The following is a 21,607-nucleotide window of genomic DNA, read 5'->3' as shown; positions in this document are numbered from 1 at the left end:
TATATAGGAAATCCCTGTGCCTTCTGCAGTTTTGCTGTGAACTTAAAACTGTTTTTTAAACAAAAGTCTATTTAAAAAAATGCATTACAGGGAAAGAAGAAGGGAGAGAGTCAGGAATCAATATTTAGTAGGAATCTGGCAGAGAGATCAGTGACAGTGTTGGGAGCTTCTCATATATTATCTCATTTAATCCTTATACCACCACCAAAGGATGGGTGCTGTTATCCCTATTTTAAAGATAAGGAAACAGAGGCTCCTCAGAGGCTCAGAGAGATTGTGTGACTTTACCATCTTCCAGCTTGTAAGTTTCAGTGCTTGAAATCAAAAAAAGGTTTGTCTGACTCCAATACACTTACTTAATTCATTATAAAGAACATTTGGATATAAGCACATATCACTGCTGAATGTGCACCTAACAACTTACTTTAAGTAAACCCTGCAGGTAGAATATTCAGATTTGGATCCTTAAATCCCACTGCGCCCAAAACTTAATCCACCCCTATTTTTCCCAATATTGAAGCAAAAGTTCCCATTTTTGACTAAACAACTTCGAGTTTGCTTTTGCCACTTGTTTAAAAAGAAGCTCATTTCATTCTGTTCTCCATGCATTGATGAACATGAGAAAATCTAAATGCCACCTCTTGGGTCACTGAGAGGGACAACATGAATAAAATAATATTGTCATATTCTAGAACTGGAATGATACACATTTTTTAAAATTTCAATACTCTATTCTATTATTCTTATTATTCTACTAATAAGACACACAACTATTCGAAATGGGAAGAAACAGAACATCTCCATGCTGAGAGAGGAGGTAGTAAGTGTAATTCATTTCATATCTTATGGCCCAATTTCCTTATTTCTAAATTGCAGGTGATTAAAGCTGCCTTCCCTATTGACAATGTTGCTAAGAGAATCAAATAAGATAAGGTGCTTTACAAAGTTAAAATGGCATATTTTTTTACTCACTGAATTTGGAAAAAATAATGCAGATTCCATATTCCTTCATCCCAGACACATTTTTCTTTTCTGCTTTGAGATTGCTACTTCATTTGTACAGTGGAACAACCATCCTGCTGTTTTGTGATCTATGCACTTTCATTTTATAGATAATAACTTCCACTCTGCCTGTGACAGTACTAGTAAAGGGGTTACTCTGGATTCATGCACACCATGGGAAAGTGGAATAGATTTAATCCGTTAGTAAGAAATATACCAATACATATTGTTTCTGTATCTGGAGCTTTATTGCCTTAATAATAATAGCTAACATGAATCTAGTATTATCTATGTGTTAGGAGCTTTCATTGTGCAGGTGCTTTGTACATATTATCCCAATTAAACTTTACCCTATGAAGTAGAAACTATTATTAACTCCATTTTACATATGAGAGAACTGAGGTTTTTAGAGAGCTTAAGTAAATTGCCCAAAGTTAGATATTTTTAAAATGGCAGAGGTAGGATTATTGCACAGGTAGTGTTTGTTTGGGTGTCGAATTTCAATGATGTCTGCCTCCCCATTACTCATGACAGGCTGGCTGTGGTACAGTGGGTAGGAAATGAGCACTGGGTTCATTTAAGTGCCAGGACTGGTCTTTCATGAGACATCCAACTCCTCACCTATAAAATGAGACAAATGGACCATGGAATTTCTGCAAAACATTTACAAAAAGACATCACATATGGTCTCCTAGCATATGAACCAAGCCACAGATGAGATGCTCTGTTAAGGAGCTCTTTGCCCTCACCCTCCTGTTTCCTGACCTCAAAGTCTCCCACTCACTGGCAGGAGCTTCCTCACCATGGGGTACAGAAGAGTACAGCTAGATCACCACTAACCTGCATGATCCCCTAAGGAGTCTTACAGCCCTGACACCTACCAATATAAGCTGCGCCATCCGTCACCATGTACTTGTTGCGATTTAATCTAGGGAAGGTGTGATTCTTTTGTTCTTTTGTAACACAAGCGTTCTCTCTTTCCAGATCAAAAAACTTCTGTAAGACAATAAATAAATAAAGCAGGTGAATATAGAGAACATTTTTGGTTTTGTTCAAACACAAAAGGGTTTCTCATTCAAGTATCAACAATAGACCTCATATTGAGTTATTAAAACCACAATCTTGTTACTTCATATAGATGAAGCTATTTTTGTTCTCAAATCCATATAGGCAACAAGAGAGAAAATTATCATGCTCACCTAGGTCTATAATTAACACTTTTAAACTATAAAATGAACATAAAATTCATTCTTTTAATGGGGAAAGGGCCAGAAGTTGTCTAATTCTTTCGTCTTATTCATCAGTGTGCTGGCATTTTAAGTATGCCTCAGGGTGCTTTCTGTCAAGCATGCCAATGAACTGAATTCTCACATGTGGCATATATTATAAGAAGCAGCAGGCCCATGTCAATGACTAGCTGAATTAATTAGGGATTTGCAAATGTCAAAAAAAGATTTTGCCAAAAGAACAAATATTTCCATCTAAACACCTAGGTCTACAAGCTCTTTTAATAAGCAACTCAAAAAAGATCACAACTTCAAACCATAAATCCTGAATTTCAACTTTAATGTGATCCAAAAAGCAGCATTCCAGTTCACCTGGAATGGGGATGGGGGAGCTAAGAGAGGTAGGTGACATCAGGAGTGGCTTCAGGAATCTGCTGAAATTGGCAAGTGCTCAGATGAGGCTTAAACCGTGACTGAGTTCACAGGAAGACACCATCAAAGGTGAAGACCTCAGGTCTCCTCCACATTGAAAACCGTGGAAAATTTTCAAAACTGCATGGAATATTTCCAGAATGTCTTACATCTGTAGAATCATGTGTGATTGAAGGAAAGAAGAGGCAGTGAGAAAAATAGGATGATACCTCGAAATGGAGATATCATTTACAGTTTTAAAACTGTAAGTGTTCAAATTTGGTTTGGGGAAATAATGAGAGTTGGTTTTTCCCTCCCTCCAGGTTGAGAAAGGAGTGATAAACCAAGTGATCACTAAGGTCTCTTCCAGCCCTGAAAATTCTATTCTGATTTTTTTTTTTTTTTTTTTTTTAAACCTTGTGATCAATGGTACACAGGCCAAAATCTACCACCTAAGAACTGTCTATTGTACATCCCAGAGGAATGTTCTCCCATTGCCATATTTCCATGATTATAGGCAATGCAGACTGGATCACCTTATTTCCTCAGTTCCTATCTTCTGCAAAATCTGTGTCAAGTTTGATGGGTTCACATAGAGCCTTTGTGGACTCTTCAAGTGGACTTAATAACCTGTGAATGCTCTTAAGTTGTGGTTTTATACTTGTGAGGTCACACGAATACTGATAACAGCGAGCAGTCATCTCGCTTGAACACTCTATCACCATACCTGTCTACACACTTGCTATTTCCTTTTGAGGAACATATTATTGCAGAATCAAGACAAATTTGAAAAAGAATAAATTATACATCCTAATTTAAGTCAATGATGGCATCACAGCTTGAGGCTTTACTGAGAACCCATTTCCTCTAGAAAGTTGAAGATGACCCTAAAGAGGGAAAAGAGCCTTTTCTGGGAGACTAAGACAACAGCAGAAATCACATTGTATTCACTGACATACTATTAGACGCCTAACGTGCTTCAGGTGACAGCAAAGATATTTCAAAAGTGACTTGTTAATTTATTTTTTAAAAACCTCAGTTAACTAGGAAAACTTGGTGAGTGCAGTCTCTTTCCACGAGCCTCCTCATGGATACAAACCCACAAAGCCAGGGGGAAGGTGCCTATTCCTCTAAGGACAGAGATTACCAGGCTATCTGCTTTATCAGTGCTCCCAGGCTCCTGAAGACACACTATATGCAAGATTCCAACTCCCACTCTTCTTGGAAAAGCTTTTCATCCATCTGTGGTCTAGATGTCGAGGCCATAAGCTTCCTTCTCCTCAAGGCTTATCTTGATGCTTAGAAATGCATGGCCTGGCTTAAATGAAGATTGGAGTCTCTGTTTTATAAAATGTCCAACAGTGAACTATTAATGTTTGGTTTGTTCGAGTAATGTGACCATGAGTGTTTGAAAAAATGAAGCTGAGTAAATACTGTAGAGGTTAAAATGATGGATTCTACTTTCCTTGTAATTTCTTGTAAGTCTTCAATGAGAGCCCTTAATATTTCATGACACAGATTTCAACTGACAGTGCCTTAGTAGCAGGTGTGCTGTGGGGTCAGGAAACAGTGGGTGGGTGGAGACCACTGAGTTGTTCTGAGGGGAAGTTAAGAGAAGAGATAGGAGCAAATGCATCATGTGTCACAGGCCCCAGATATTCTCCTCTCTGCCTCTGCTTGTATTAAACACGTCTTTTTACTTTCTGTATTCTGGGTGCTTTGACATCTGGGCCCTTGCTGAGCACAGAGGGACTGTCTTCCAGAGAATGAAGGCTACAGGGATATTCACCACCTCTAGGCCTAACTCATAAATGCCTCTTGTGCACTCCTCCACTCTCTCTTCTTCTGATTGGCCTTGGGATATTGAGGCTCAAGGCCATCTTGGAAGCCATGTGTCAAAGTTGACAGTGGAGCCTCTGTCATCCTGGGTCCCTGAATGTTTCATGGAGCACAATTTTATCACCTAGAAGAGAGCCTGGCACAGAGCAGAGCCAGGTCTCAGTGTACATTTGTTGAATGACTGCAGCGGAGGTTGGGGGAAGCTGAGACCTAAAGAATTAGTGGGATTTAGTCAGGTAATGCATGGAGGAAACTGTTGTAGGAGAGGAAAGCACATGTACAAGGGCCCTGAGGGGAGGAAGAGGATGTTCCATGTGAGGACCAGAGGAGATTCAAAGGCGAGCTAGAGAGTTAGGCCGTCTAGGGTAGTACGAATCCTCAACCTTGCCTCCCTCAACGTATGCAGACACGGATTAGGGTGCAGCCCAAGGGACCTGGAACAAGTACAGAAACCCAGGCTGGGGGTGCTTTAGGGCTGGGGGAGTCTGTGCTGGTGCATGTTCCAATGCTCTGTTGGTCACAGTCTCACAAATAAGAATAGTAGGTGAAGGAGGAAGTTCAAACAAAATGGATAGGATGAAACTGAAAGTGTATATAAAGAGGGTTATGCTGGCACCAGGAAACTTGGGTTCTAGTCTCCTTTTTGGGGGGATACGGTTGTTTTGAAAAATTAGTTAACCTACCTTTTGAGGTATTTTTCACTATCAAAGATTATTGTCCTGGTTCTGACTGGAAGTTCATGTGTATGTGTGCGCTTACAGCTTTCACAGATGTATGAAGGAAATAAACTTTTAATTTAATAACTCAGTCAATATAATACTTACAACTTTCAAACTGCAGTTGGCTATTTCAGTGCAAATAGCTTTAAGAGATGAAATAAAGTTAAATGTGAGGGGGTCAGTTTCCTTCCAGAAGCTGATAAGGAGTCGAACTTTAACGCTTCGCAAAACTAACGCTTCTCTAATTTTCCCATCCAAGTCTGGCCAGTAAGTCCTGTAGAAATAATATCCATACAGATAAAATAAAGAAGATTAGTTAGTTTGGGGAAATAAATTTTCTAGACTATAGAGAACACTGATGTTAACTTGATCATTACTTTTTTCTGTAATATAAATAACCTTGTAGGATATGTTGAAAAAATGCCAGTCTCCTGGGTTAGGACATTGAGAAATGGTGCTTTACTGGTCCTGTCCAGCCTAAAATGAGGTCTCCTACCACCAGGGCCTCAGGTTGTGTGAGCAGAGGGCACAGACAGACCGACCACCACCACATGTCACCCTCACTACACCTCCAACTCTACCTGGGTCTCAGTTCATATGTGCAAGGAGAATCAACTTTCCAACAGAATTCCAGTTAGGATCCTTGAGCATCCCTTTGTCCCCAAATGCTTCTCAAACCTCTCTTCTTTGGTAAGTGTCACCCCCAATGAGATTTTGCTCTAGTTATCCTAGCTTTCCCACACTCTTATTTCCAAACTGTCTTCATCTCTCCTTACCAAGACCCCCACTACTCTGGGGCCCTAGAATCCTCCATCAGGCTGTTTCCCCTATAGGCTTAGCCTTTTCCCTGAATTCTTAACCTTTTACTTTGACTAAATCTGAACTCTTCCCTAAGGCCATAGCTTCTCTTAAAGTCCTGCTGTGTATTTTCCACCAGATTGTGCTGTCCACTTGATTTAGGATGGGGGGCCAGCCACTGCCCCCCACCCCCTAAAACACAATGTTTCTTTCAGAACTGTAACTTAGTTCTCATGTTAAAAACAAAACAAAAAAACCAATAAAATTTCCCACGTTAAAGACAAGTCTCAAATTGCTCTATCTCTCTGTAGCCCTGTAATTTGTAGACCTTTTTTTTATTCATACAAATCTTCCCCTAATTCTGGACCAATTCATTATTTGGACTAATGATATATTATTCAAAATATATAAGTTTCATAATAATTGCACCTCCAAAGGTCTCCTCTTTATATCTGACTCCAGCTTCCTGTCCTTCACGTTCCTCTACTCTCTTATTTGTACCTGCTCTTTCACCTGTGCGGGCCCCAGATCCAAGGTCCCTCTACTTTTTCCTGGTCCATCAGCTCCTCCTGATCTCCTTTCCCTGACAAGCCTAATATCAGTTCTGATCACATGAAGGACAGTTGCCCCTCTCCCTTCCTTTAGCTCTTGGCAAAATCTGAATCCTAGGTCAGTGCTGTAATACCTTTGGTGTATTTCTATAGCTATAAAGCAGAGGACAACTGGAAAAAGGCATCTCAAGCTTGTGCAGACTGGAGAAAACACAAATGCATTCAGGGCTCTCAATACCATCTGCCAATCCCTATCCTTGTGTTGGGTCAGTTCTACCTCTTGTACCTTTTGTAATTATTCTAAATGTTGCCCCACTCTAGAGAAATTTACTTTTTCCTTCATTCACAAAATTGGGGGTCTTGGTCATGGTCCTCCTCAACGTTCTACCCTGATAGCCACACACATCCTTATCCCCTTCCCTCTAATTCAGAGGATAAGGCATCCCCCCCTTCTCCCCAAGCTGTTCCCTTAGCCCCCTGCAACTGCATTTGATTAGTCATTCCTTCCCGAAAATATCTTCAACTTCTCCCGCTCTGGCTTCTTCATTTGAGAAAAAAACATAAATCTCTCCCATTCAGAGACCTCTCCTTTGACTCTGCATTGCTCTGTGGCTGGTGTACAATCTCTTTCCTCTTTGAACAAAACTTCTTGATAGTAGAATCTTGAACCTCTGACTCTACTTCATCACCCCCCATTCACTTATCAGCCTACTGATCCCAGCCTCCAGCCCATGAATCTTTTGCAAATTTTCTCAAAGTCAGCAGTGATTATCTTAACTGCCAAATCTAATGGACGTCATTCAATTCTTACTTTACTGTTAAACCAGGCTACATGTGGCTATGTTGATGTTTCCTTTTGTTGACCTGAAACAAACAGACTGCCAGGTACTTTTCCAGCAAAGATGGGTTTATTTGGAATCAGCATAGAATTGCAATTCTGGATCTGCAATTATGGGCAAGACACATGCATGACAGGGGAGGGAGAACACTTTTACAGAGGGGAAAAGGAAGTTGGGAGGGCTATGGTAAACAAAGTGTCATGGCCTTTCATTGGCTGAGTCCTTGCCAGGAAAGAAGAGGAATCTGTCTTTTTCCTGTTAGGCTCTGCTATCCTAGCAGGGTGTGAGAACTTCTCCTTCTGGTCTCTCAACTCTGTTTAATTGAGGTTTCTGTTTATTAATTTTTTACACTTTCTTTTTAAAATTGATTCCATTGGCTTCTTTTTCTTTTGCTAGCAATCATCTTTATTTTTTTGAATTTTATTTTTTTTATACAGCAGGTTCTTATTAGTTATCTATTTTATACCTATTAGTGTATACATGTCAAACCCAATCGCCCAATTCAGCACACTACCATCCCCACCCCACCGCGGTTTTCCCCCCTTGGTGTCCATATGTTTGTTCTCTACATCTATGTCTCTATTTCTGCCCTGCAAGCCGGTTTATCTGTACCATTTTTCTAGGTTCCACATATATGCATTAATATACGATATTTGTTTTTCTCTTTCTGACTGACTTCACTCTGTATGACAGTCTCTAGATCCATCCGTGTCTCTACAAATGACCTAATTTTGTTCCTTTTTATGGCTGAGTAATAATCTATTGTATATATGTATCACATCTTCTTTATCCATTCGTTTGTCGATGGGCATTTAGGTTGCTTCCATGACCTGGCTATTGTAAATAGTGCTGCAATGAACATTGGGGTGCATGTGTCTTTTTTTTTTTTTTTTGCGGTATGCGGGCCTCTCACTGTTGTGGCCTCTCCCGTTTCGGAGCACAGGCTCGGGACGCGCAGGCTCAGTGGCCATGGCTCACAGGCCTAGCCACTCTGCGGCATGTGGGATCTTCCCGGACCGGGGCACGAACCCGTGTCCCCTGCATCGGCAGGTGGACTCTCAACCACTGCGCCACCAGGGAAGCCCTCATGTGTCTTTTTGAATTATGGTTTCCTGTGGGTACATGCCCAGTAGTGGGATTGCTGGATCATATGGTAATTCTATTTTTAGTTTTTTAAGGAACCTCCATACTGTTCTCCATAGTGGCTGTATCAATTTACATTCCCACCAACAGTGCAAGAGGGTTCCCTTTTCTCCACACCCTCGCCAGCATTTGTTGTTTGTAGATTTTCTGATGATGCCCATTCTAACTGGTGTGAGGTGATACCTCATTGTAGTTTTGATTTACATTTCTCTAATAATTAGTGATATTGAGCAGCTTTTCATGTGCTTCTTGGCCATCTGTGTGTCTTCTTTGGAGAAATGTCTATTTAGGTCTTCTGCCCATTTTTGGATTGGGTTGTTTGTTTTTTTAATATTGAGCTGCCTGAGCTGTTTGTATATTTTGGAGATTAATCCTTTGTCTGTTGACCTGTTTGCAAATATTTTCTCCCATTTTGAGCGTTGTCTTTTCATCTTGTCTACAGTTTCCTTTGCTGTGCAAAAGCATTTAAGTTTCATTAGGTCCCATTTGTTTATTTTTGTTTTTCTTTCCACTACTCTGGGAGGTGAGTCAAAAAAGATCTTGCTGTGATTTATGTCAATGAGTGTTCTTCCTATGTTTTCCTCTAGATTCCATTGGCTTCTATGACTCTATGGCTTGCTGGTCTGTCCCTTATCTCTTGGACTGTAGCAAATAGTCCTTTGATTAAAACACAGTGGAGGCTCCTCAAGGTCACAAGACTCCCCAGTAGTCAGGCCCTCTTACTCCTCGTCCTTGCCCTGTCTCCAATTTGGTCTCTCACCACCTTATCTTGGGCTCTATGTTCCTGCACTGAACTTGTTATAGATCCTGGCATGGACCAGGCTATTTTTTTCCATTTGAAACTTTGTTCAAGCTCTCCTTTCTACCTGGATAACTCCCTTTCTCACACTTTTTTCTAACTCATGCATATGTTTAAAGTAATTTGGGTAGCATTTCCTCTAATAAGCTTCTTCAAACCCTGAAACTGCCATAGAAGCCTTTTCACCAAGTATCTATAATATTCTGTACACATATCTATTGTTCTATCCACCCCACTATGCTATGAAAATCTATTCTGTGTCCAATTTACATTCCCACCAATAGTGTATAAAGGTTCCCTTTTCACCACATCCTTCCTAGCAACTGTTATCTCTTGTCTTCGTCAAGAAGAGTCATTATAACAATGGGAGGTGATATCTCATTGTGGTTTTGATTTGCATTTCCCTGATAATTAGTGATGATGAGCATTTTTTCATGTATCTGTTGGCCATTTTGATATACTCTTTGGAGAAATGTCTATTTAGTTCTTTTGCCCATTTTTAAAAATCAATTTTTTTTGTTATTGTTGTTATTGAGTTGACTGAGTTCTTTATATACTTTGGATATTAACCCCTTATCTGATATGAGGTTTAAAAACTTTTCTCCCATTCTGTGGGTTGTCTTTTCATTTTGTTAATTGTTTCTTTTGCTGGGAAAAAGCTTTTGAGTTTGATGTAGTCCTTTTTGTTGATTTCTTTTTTTTTACTGTTTGTACTTTTGGCATTATGCTGAAAAATTATTGCCGGGACCAATATCAATGAGCTTCCTCCCTATGTTTTCTTCTAGGAGTTTTATAATATCACGTCTTATGTTTAAGTCTTTGATCCACTTCAAGTTAATTTTCGTGGATGGTGTGAGACAGGGCCCAATATCATCTTTTGGCATGTTTTTCTCCAGTTTTCCCAGCACTATTTGTTGAAGAAACTATCCTTTCCCTGTTGGGTATTCTTGGCTCCCTTGTTGAATATTAGTTGACTGTATATGCTGGGGTTTAATTCTGGCTCTCTATTCTGTTCCATTTGTTGACATGTCCATTTTTGTGCCAGTACCATACTGGTTTTATTACTACAGCTTTGTGGTATAGTTTGAAATCTGGAAGTGTGATATTTCCAGCTTTGTTCTTTTTTTCTCAGGATTTGTTTGACTATTCAGGGTCTTTCTTGGTTCTACACAAATTTTCAGATAGTTTCTTCTATTTCAGTGAAGAATGCATTTGTTATTTTGATGGGGATTGCACTGAATCTGTATATTGCTTTGGATAGTATGGCCATTTTAACAATATTAATTCTTCCAATCTATGAATGTGGATGTCTTTTCATTTGTTTGTGTCTTCTTTGATATCTTTCAGCAAAGTTTTGTAGTTTTCATTGTACATATCTTTCACCTACTTGGTTAAATTTATTCCTAAATAGTTTGTGGGGTTTTTTTTATGGTATTGTGAATGGGATGAGTTTCTTTATTTCTTTCTAAGATACTTCATCATTAGTGTAAAGAAATGCAATTGATTTCTGTATGATAATTTTGTATCCTGCCACTTTACTGAAATTATGAATTCAAATATTTTTTGACTGATTCTTTGGGATTTTCTCTATTTAAGAACGTATTATCAACAAATAATGGAAACTTTAAATCTTCCTTTCTGATCTGAATGTCTTTCATTTCTTTGTCTTGCCTAATTTGCTCTAGCTAGGACTTCCATTACTATATTGGATAGGAATGGTAAGAGTAGGCATCATTCTTTGTTCCAGATCTTACATTTTCAATTTCTCTCCATTAAATATAATGTTAGCTGTGGGTCTACCATATATGACCTTTATTTTGTTGAGGTATGTTCCTTCCACATCCAGTCTGTTAAGAGTTTTTATCATGAAAGGATGTTGTATTTTGTCAAATGCTTTTTCTGCATTTGTTGAGATGATCATGTGATTTTTATCTTTTATTTTATTGATATGATGTGTGTAATAACATTTATTGGTTTGTGTATTTTGAACTATCCTTGCATCCCAGAAATAAATCCCACTTGGTAATGGTGTATTATCTTTTTAATGTGTTCTTGAATTTCGTTTGCTAATCTTTTGTTGAAAATTTTTGCATCTATAATCATCAGGGATATTAATGTATAGTTTTCTTTTTTTGTGCCATCCTTATCTGGCTTTGGATTCAAAGTAATGATGGGCTTGTAGAATGAGTTTGGAACTGTTCTCTCCTCTTGGATATTTTGGAAGAGTTTGAGGAGAATTGGTGTTGTTTTCTGAACATTTGGAAGAATTCTCCAGTGAGATGTCTGGCTCTGGAGTTTTTGATTACTGATTCAATCTCTATACTCAATATTGGTCTGTTCAGATTTTCTATTTCTTCCTGATTCAGAGTTGATAGGTTATGTGTTTCTAGAAATGTATCCATTTCTTCTAGGTTATGTAGTTTGTTGGCATATAATTGTTCATAGTAGCCTCATAGATTCTATGTATTTCTGTAATTTCAGTTGTAACATCTTATCTTTCATTTCAAATTTTACTTATTTGAGTCTTCTCTCTTTTTTTCTTAGTCTAGCTAAAGGTTGGTCAGTTTTTTTAATCTTTTTGAATAACCAGATCTAAGTTACATTGATCCCTTTTATTATTTTTCTAGTCTCTATTTCATTTATTTCTGTTCTGATCTTTATCATTTCCTTCCTTCTGATAACCTGAGGCTTAATTTGTTCTTATTTTTCTAGTTCCTTGAGGTGTAAAGTTAGCTTATTATTTGAGATCCTTCTAATTTTGTAATAATATGTTATATTAAGCATGTATGTTCCTCTCAGAACTGCTTTTGTTGTATCCCACAGTATTTGATATGTTGTCTTGTCTTTCCTTTTTTTAATTGAGGTATAGTTGATTTATAATATTATTGAAGTTTCAGTGATTCAATATTTTTATAGATTATACTACATTTATAGTTATTGTAAAATATTTCATGTGGTGTACAATATATCCTTATAGCTTATTTTATACAGAGCAGTTTGCACCTCTTAATTCCCTATCCCTATCTTGCCCCTCCTCCATTTTCCACTCCCCACTGGTAACCACTAGTTCGTTCTCTATATCTGTGAGTCTGTTTCTCTTTTGTTATATCCACCTATTAAGTGATATCATACAGTATTTGTCTTTCTTTGTCTGACTTATTTCACTAAGCATAATACCCTTCAGGTCCATCCATGTTATTGCAGATAGCAAAATTTCATTCACTTTTATGACTGAGTAGTATTCCATTACATATATATACCACATCTTCTTTATCCATTCATCTGTTGATGGACACTTAGGCTGCTTCCACATCTTGGCTATTGTAAATAGTGCTGTTATGAATGTTGAGGTGCATGCATCTTTTTGAATTAGTGTTTTCATTTTCTTCAGATATATACCTAGTAGTAGAATTGCTGGATCATACGGTAGTTCTATTTCTAGTTTTTTGAGGAAACTCCACACTGTTTTCCACAGTGGCTGCACCGATTTACATCCCAACCGACAGTGTACAAGGGTTCCATTTTTTTCCACATCCTCACCAACATTTGTTATTTGTGGCCTTTTTGATGACAGCCATTCTGACAGGTGTGAGGTGATATCTCATTATGGTTTTGATTTGCATTTCTCTGATAATTTGCGATGTTGAGCATCTTTTCCTGGCCTGTTGGCCATCTGTATGGCTTCTTTGGAAAAACATCTATTCAGGTCTTCTGTCCATTTTTAAATCAGGATGTTTAGGGTGTTTTTGATGTTGAGTTGTGTGAACTGTTCATATATTTTGGATATTAACCCCTTATTGGCCATATCATTTGCAATATAATAATTTTCATGTTTCTAGTTGTGGGCTTTTTTTTCCTCTTAGAGAAGTCCCTTTAACATTACTTTTAAAACTGCTGCTCTTAAAAAAAAAGAAAAAAAGAAAAAAAAAACTGCTGCTCTTTTAGCTTTTGCTTGTCTGTAAAACTTTTGATCTCTCCATCAAATCTGAATGAGAGCCTTGCCAGGTAGAGTATTCTTGGTTGTAGGTTTTCCCCTTTCATCATTTTATATCATATCATTCCTTTCTGACCTGCAGAGTTTTTGCTGAGAAGTCAGCTGTTAGCCTTATGGAAGTTCCCTTGTATGTAATGTGCTGCTTTTCCCTTGCTCCTTTTAATATTCTCTCTTATCTTTAATTTTTGCCATTTTAATAACAATGTGTCTTGTTGTGTTCCTCTTTGAGTTGATCCTGTTTGGGACTCTCTGTGATTCCTGGACTTCTATGTCTGTTTCCTTTCCCAGGTTAGGGAAGTTTTCAGCTATTATGTCTTCAAATATGTTCTCTGTCCCTTTCTCTCCCTTCTCATTCTGGGACCCCTATAATGAAAATGTTAGTATTCTTGATGTTGTCCCAGAGGTCTCTTAAACTGTCCTCATTTATTTTTTTTCTTTTTTCTGTTCAATGTCAGTGATTTCTACTACTCTGTCTTCCAGCTTGCTGATCCATTTTCCTCTGTATCATTTAGTCTACCGTTGATTCCTTCTAGTGTATTTTTCATTTTGGTTATTGTAGTCTTCATCTCTGCTTGGTTGTTCTTTATCTTTTCTCTTTGTTAAAAACTTCTAAATTCTCACTGTTTTCATCCATTTTTCTCCTGAGTTCTTTGATCATCTTTATGATCATTACCTTGAACTCTTTCTCAGATAAGACTGCCTATCTCCACTTCACTTAGTTCTTCTTCTGGTTTTTAATCTTGTTCCTTAATTTGGAACATGTTCGTCTTTTATCTTTGCTTTCATCTGATATGAACTGAATGATTTTTGCTGATTCAGATGTTTAATGATCATGAGACCCCCTCAGGGGAGGAATAATCTCTGGTGCCTGTCAGTGCAGACATGCTTCTCCCTTAGTAGTCAGTCCTATTTTTACCTTTGGCCCCTTTAAGTCCCCCTGTGCCCCTTTTGGCAGTATGGAGTGCAGCTGAGAATGCCTCTAGATCTCCATCTGCCCAATGCTGCCTATATGTAATTTACCCACAATAAACTTCATAATTGCTTGTTTTTTGGTGTCAAAGTTCCTTCCCAGTTTGGAGAATATATTCAATATGTCTGCCTACCAATATCAACCATTTCTAATTTGGAAGCATGTAGAATTTTTCTCTTTCATTTTATGTTTACTGTGCAGACTAAAATTTAAGTTTGTAGGTTATTAACACACTGATAATTTAACACACTCTTTAAAATCTTTTTTCATTCATATGATTGAGAAGAATTTAATTTTAACCTTGATCTGTGAACTACTTCTTATGTCTCTGATGGCTTTTCATTTAAAATGCTAGAGATATTAACAGGTTTGAAATACCATCAGTATAATAAAAGAACTGCTCTTTGAATAATAACAATAATGGTATTTTAATAATCAAAATGCAAGACTTCAGGTCAGTTTCTAGTTCTTTTAGTTTTCTCTAATTTTTGTATTTCCAAGATATTTTAGATTATCCATACTAACTCCTTCCCCCTTGTCTATGAAGGATTCTAATTTTATTTGTTTGAAGGGACTTCATGGAATGAAGGTTTTTCCAATCCTCTGAAATTATCATCCCATCCTAATAAGTCCATAAACTTGAACTTATTCTCCCAAATAACAGGAAAATCAGGTAAAACCTATCATGTTTCAAACTCTTCCCAAAGTGAAGCTGAAGTCTAAGACAAAATCTAAAATCAAATAAACAATAAATGGAAAAAACATAAAAAAGAGGGATTGTAAAAATGAAAGCATGTGGAAAAAATCCATGAATGTTCAAAGGGTGCACAATATTTTAAAGTAAAGGTGTCCTAATAATGTGCATCTTGCAGCCTAAAATTGTTTTTGACAATCATTAGGAGTCATCACGTTCTGGGAGAAACACATCTTTTGCAATCTTAAAGTCATTTGCATAGAGAAGTTGTATATTATGCATATGTGAGGTTGGCAATATGAAAAATATTCAAGCAGTATAGGGCACATCACATTATTTAACCTCAGTAAATGGTTATTCTGAAACTGTAATTTTCCAAATTAAAAAGGTTTCAGGTTGTACCCCTAGAAATTTGCACTTTGGAAACTTTTCCTGGATTAAATAGATTATTCAAAACATTTACAAGCACCCAAATCTCTGCATTCCCTGCAAGAAAGCAAAAGTGGGAAATACTTGGGGCCTAGCCATGCATTCATGACTTAGAGACATAAATTCTGCTCCTAAGTTGATTCTAAGTATTTCCATACTTAAACAGTGATGAATATTAAAAAATAAATCTCCATTTTAAGATACTCTCTTCCTCTTACAGATGGATGGATTGACTGAGAACATACATATTTTAAGTTCCTTTCTCCTTAAGTGGAAAAGATAGTATGAAAATTTAGCATTTAATAAGACCTACATGAATATAACAAAGTGATACCTCCTTTAAGGAAAATCTTGCCAGACCTACTCAGTTTCAGTACGTCCTTCAGGTACCTCTCAACTGATAATTTTCAAAAAATTTTTTTTCAAATAACTTAAATTTATTTATTTATTTTTCCAAATAATTTTCAAGTTGAAAACAACCCAATCTTTATTCTAAAGTTCCTCTCATGCTTATAATGTAAACTACTGAGGTGGTTCTGTGGGATGAGACCCTGAGTCCTTAAAGTGGACTGAGAGAGGAGATGCACCATGGGTGAGCTGCAAATGTACACTGAGATGTGAATGGTGTGCAACCTAATGTGACCTGATAGCATCTCAGTGTCCACGGTGTTTTCTCCTGTGGTCTCCAGTTTAGTGTCTGGCCCTGGAGCCCAGGATCTAAGCTGAGATTGCACACTCACTGACCTTTTGGTGCTTGTGCTGGAGATAGGCAGGTAGTCCATGACTGCGATGTACACGTATTGCTTGGCATCATCTATTACACTGTAGATGGCGTCTATGTCAAAGCTTCTGTTTTTAGGGCAAAACAGTTTGGGAGAATTCTGTGAAGACACAAAAACCAAACTTTTAGAGTATTAATTTTTGCAATCTGGGAATTTCTCTTTTTTGTTGTTATTTAAAATTTTTAAAAAATGAATCTTGGCTTTTAACCAATTTTTGCAAACCTACTTTCCAGTTCTTTATGAGATTAAGACAAATACATTTTCAGTTCTATCAAAGTTGAGGCAAGTAGAAAACAAGGTGTATGGGTCTCAAATCTGTCCTTTAAGTCAGTTTTGGGAGGGAATTCTTGTTTTCAATACACACACCTCTTATTTTTATAAGAGTGCTCTAACTCTAAACTTAACGTGACTCTGGTATACATCCCTGTCATACATAGTTAATTTTCTCAGACATTACCATATATAGTGTATATATGCATACAGCAAGCCATTTATATTTATGCTAGAAGTTATTTCACTTGAAAGGTAATGTGGCCATAAAGATGTTCAAGATACATGGTCTAAAAATCTTGTGGTTTTTTTTTTTTTCCCAAATCTTTCATCGAGTGAGGAAGAGGAGTGTTGATTGTTGAGAAAGGGTCATCAGTAATTCTAGAGGAAAAACCAAGTGACTTATTAAGATGCCAAGTTCATAAGGAGAGACAGGGCCTTAAGAAAAATGAAAAAAGAGGCAAATTATACTTGAGGTATTTTTCTCATGTTGCTCGAAGTGGTTTCCATCTTACAGAAGTATGATGTTTTTAGATAAAGTTGCTATAGAAGGGAAAGATGTACTTTGGTTTTCTCATTGGTTTTCCACTGGACAAGACTGAAAGGAGCATTTCTGTAGTTCCTGCATTACTCTGACAAGCAAGAAACCAAGTGAAGGAACACAAAAAAATCAATGGGTGCTTAGTACCAAAGCCCATATAAACAGTTTCTGGAACTGCCTGGAATGGCAGCACTGGGTCCTTCATCAAATGTTCTACCAGTAATGGTGGTCAGGGTCCCTGACAAATGTTTGGGAACAACTCCCCACACAGTGCTGGTGGGAATCCCTATCCCAGCTTAGAGAGAGGGAAGATGAAGCTCTTGGACTGGATGCCCAACTGGGGAGGAGTGTGGAACTGAGAAAGGAGCCTGTTTAAGGGCCAAACCCACCAGGCGTCCCTACTCAGAATGTTGTCTTGGCAGGTGAGTATCTGAATGAGTTTTTGATTTAAATTACTTTCCTTCTGGAATGAGGATGAGCTTTTAAGTATTAAAAAAAAAAAAAAAACCCTAATGCTAAAAGAGAGAAATAAACCACAACAAAAAAGCCCAAAACAAAACAATAAATTAAAAGACAAACAAACAAAAGCCAATGCTCATCCTACACTTCTTCCCCAGCACACACATATGCAGATACCCCATCTGTCACCAAGATAGATGGCTTGGGCTTCTGCAGTGTCTCTCATGTTGTCCCTGCCTCTTACTCCAGATTGCTGTTTCCCTCATTCAGGCACTGGTGCTGTTTGCTGGGGCTTTTATATGTCTTCTGAACTCATTTCCTTGTCTCCTCGATGCTTAAAAGACAAACAAACAAACATGTGTCACTCTCAGGACTCCTGGTTTCTTGGAATCCAGTCTGATCTCATTGGGAGGGATGGATCCATGTATCCTCTGAGTTTTGGCCCTCCCATTTCTCTGCCTCCTTCATTTACTGGCTACCATGCCTTCTGTGCCCCAAAATAAAATAATCGTCAGCCCATGGCTATGTTCTCATCTTGTCTGCCTCTGTGTATTTGCTCCTGCCAGCCCCTCCGGCTGATGTGTTTTCCTGTCTCTGCCTATCAGAGTCCTATACATTCTCAAAGTTCTAGCTCATATACTATCTCCTCATGAAACTTTTTAATATTGTCACCTAGAGGCTACTTCTCCTTTTCTGTCCTCCCATAATATGATTTATTTGTTATATTGTTTAGTGTATTCCAACTTATAATTACTCACACTTGTCTCATGTCCTTGCTTGGACTGATATACCTTGATTTTAGGAATTGCATTTTACTCATTTTTCTATCTCCATTAATAAATTAAATATTCAAATTCATTAATTTCCTCAGCCTATTGGGTCTGCTTTAAACATTCTTTAGGTTTAACATGAAGAATCTAAGGATCTTAGCTCTAGACAGGAGCCTAGGTCAACTCTGAAATGTGTCCAAATGCCCATGTTTTTGCTTCAGTTAGGAATTTCCTGAATTTCCTTGCATGTTCCCAAAACTGGATTTTGGTTTCAGGGAGGAACAAATTTAGACACAGAGTTGCTGGTCTCTTTACATTTGCTATTTTCTAATAAGTTTGGATACTGTGCCTTTGGTGATAGAGCATTTATATGCTCGTGATGTGCCAGGTTCCAGCATTTATAACCTGTAGCATGCTAGGCATGTCCCTTACACTTCCTGAGCCTCTGTTTCCAATGAGATAAGAACAGTAACAAATCTTTCACACTGGTTTGCCTTGTGGCTTAAATAAGAGAATGGCCTACTCCTGGCTGGGTCTGCTCCTCTTCTGTACTTGCTTTCATTCATTCATCAAATATTACTAAGTACCTGCCACGCACCTAGGTCTAGTCTAGGCACTTGGCATACATCAGTGATCAACATAAGATTCCTGCTTTGTGCAGCGTCATTCCAGCACATGCTACATTGTACTGCATTCGTCTGTGTGAGTCTCCACCAGCTTGTGAACTGCTTGGTTGCATGTCTCTGGCACCTTGTGCCATGCCATACTTAACACATATTATACGCTCAATAAATATTTGTGGAATGAATGTGAAAGTGCTTCTTAAATTAGTAAGTGTTGGAGGCTTGTATGACCCCCAACCTCTACTCCTAGCTGGAGTTGCTTCACTCTAGGTATTTCCATCCATGTGTGAATAGACCTTTATTTGTACATACCTTTTTCTTTCCTATGTTCCCATTGCCAACCCAATGCCTAGAGCATGGCAGATGCTTCATGTGTTTATTAAGGAAATGCATGACTATTTGTATGAGTACCTCTGCCCCTGCGGTCATGGTAGTACTTGACTGTGTCCTCTGATTTGTCAGAGGAAATTAGTTCTGATTGTTTAATTACAGAGAAGGCTGTTAACTTCCCTTTTTATCATTCCTGAATTAATTTTCTGAGCCTTGCACTGTGTACTCCTTTATTCCATAGCAAAATATAAGGAGAAGGAAAATACAGATCCTTTTCTTTATTTCAGCTCTGTGATGATCTTTTACCAATCAAGTGCTCTTGAGGCATCTTGATAATAAGTAATCTATGTTTCTTTCTTACATCTATAAATGCCTTATATTTGCATGTACCTTGTTTTGCATATTCATTAAATACTTGCTTTAGTAGGGTTTTGATTTATTTCATAACAGTTTCCTGGTTTTTTTAAAAAATTCATACTCCATTCCCAGAATATATATGTTAAAATGTAATTAAACATGAAAAGACAACCCACAGAATGGGAGAAAATATTTGCAAATCAAGTACATTCTTGTATCTAGAATGTATAAAAAACTCTTACAACTCAATAACAAAAAAAACAAGTAATCTAATTGAAAAATGGGCAGAGGATTTGACAGACAGTTCTCTAAAAAGATATACAAATGGACAGTAAGTGTATTAAGATATACAAATGGCCAGTAAGTGCATTAAAATATGTAAATCAAAATCATAAGACAAATTTCACACCCGCCAGGAAGGCTAAAATAAAACAGAAAATAGCAGGTGTTGGCAAAGATGTGGAGAAACTGAAACCCTCATTTATTGCTGATGGAATTGTAAAATGGTGCAGCCAATTTGGAAAAGTTTGTCAATGCCTCAGAATGTTTAACATAGAGTTACCACAGTACCCAGCAATTTCACTCCTAAGCATAAACCCAAAAGAACTGAAAATGGATATTCAAATAAATATTTGTACATGAAGGTTCATAGGAGTACTATTCACAATAGCCAAAAGGTAAAAACACTCAAATGTCCATCAGCTGATGGACAGATAAACAAAATGTGATATATCCATACAGTGGAATATTATTTGGCCATAAAAAGGAAAAAGTACTGAGTCTTGCACTTCAAAAACATTATACTAAGTGAAAGAAGTCAGTTACAAAAGACTGCATATTGTATTACTTCATGTATATGAAGTGTCTAGAAAAAGGCAAATCCTTAGACACAGAAAGTAGATTAGTGGTTTCTAAGGGCTGAGAGAAGGGGAAAATGGAGAGTGACTACTAATGCTTTTTCCTTTGTGGTGATGAAAATATTCTAAAATTAGAAGGTGGAGAAGGTAAAACTCTGTGACTATACTAAAACCCACTGAGTTTTATACTTTAAAAGGATGAATTTTATGGTAGTAAGTTATATATCAATAAATCTATTAAAATGTAATTAAAATATATAGCAGAGATTATAAAGGGGTATTTAATTATATTTTTCAGAGTAGCACCAAGTTCTATTCAATGCCTGCCCTCACTCACTAAATAAATCTCAGTTTAATGATTGATGGATGAATGAACTAAACAATAAACAACAAGAAATGAAATCTGTCTAGCACCCAAATTGATAAAAACAGACCTTGAACTAACTAGTCTTTATCTTGGAAATCAAATGCATAATCTCAAGAGCTCTAAAAAGAACTCCACCAAATAGGACAAAAACTCAGCCTATTGTTCCTATCTTCTGATTTCAATGGGGAATGTAAGAAAATTAGAATGATCTGGCCCCAAGTTATTAGAAATCACATACTTAAATCTAACCAAGTGCCTCTTTGTGTTCCATGAGAAAATTAGAAATAATTCATATCTATATCATAACTTAAAATTTATATTTAACCATGCTAAGTTATTATCACCTAAAATCTAATTTTGGTAATGATAATTCTTAAGGCCTTCAAATATATATATTTTGTGTGTTAATTTAGTCGGGACTGTCAGCTTATAAAAATATAATATACTATTTTAAGATATTTTACAACAAATATTTTGAACTTAAATAAATTTGTCTTGGCATTTGTTAGGCACATATACTCAGAAAACTATATGTATCCTGGAACTTCTTATTGATATTACTACTAGTAGAACCAATCTAACATTTATTGCTGCTTTAGGGAGGCTTGAGGGAGGTACCGGGAATAACAATAATGAAGAAAGTACAGTATATAACCTTCAGAGCCTGATAAAATAGTGGGAGAGATAATAAATAAATAGTTACAAAAATGTGATAAATGCTATAAAAGAAGCGATATCAAGGAGCTCTAAGTAAATGATACCAATTCCAATATTGGGAATATTGACTTTTATTTATCTTATACCTGTAAGATTTTATACCTCTGTAAAAATGGTGTT

The 21,607-nt window shown here is 37.2% G+C and overlaps 1 protein-coding gene across 1 annotated transcript in view; it reads right to left on the bottom strand.

Annotated features, from left to right (window-relative positions):
• Window positions 1–21,607, bottom strand: part of PLD5 (phospholipase D family member 5) — a 492,703-nt gene that overhangs the window by 6,386 nt on the left and 464,710 nt on the right. Inside the window, exons 7-9 of the mRNA XM_027122453.1 lie at window positions 16,159–16,295; window positions 5,303–5,471; window positions 1,884–1,998 (exon numbers count right to left, since the gene is read on the bottom strand). Of these exons, the coding sequence (XP_026978254.1) occupies window positions 1,884–1,998; window positions 5,303–5,471; window positions 16,159–16,295 (421 nt within the window). The remainder of the gene's footprint in view (window positions 1–1,883; window positions 1,999–5,302; window positions 5,472–16,158; window positions 16,296–21,607) is intronic.

This window comes from Aethalodelphis obliquidens, unplaced genomic scaffold (genome assembly GCF_003676395.1).
Source record: "Aethalodelphis obliquidens isolate GAN/ISIS:26980383/991018 unplaced genomic scaffold, ASM367639v1 scaffold24, whole genome shotgun sequence".
Taxonomy (NCBI): Eukaryota; Metazoa; Chordata; class Mammalia; order Artiodactyla; family Delphinidae; genus Aethalodelphis; species Aethalodelphis obliquidens.
Note: the sequence above shows the minus strand (reverse complement) of the source record. Positions and strands in the feature narration are given on the sequence as shown.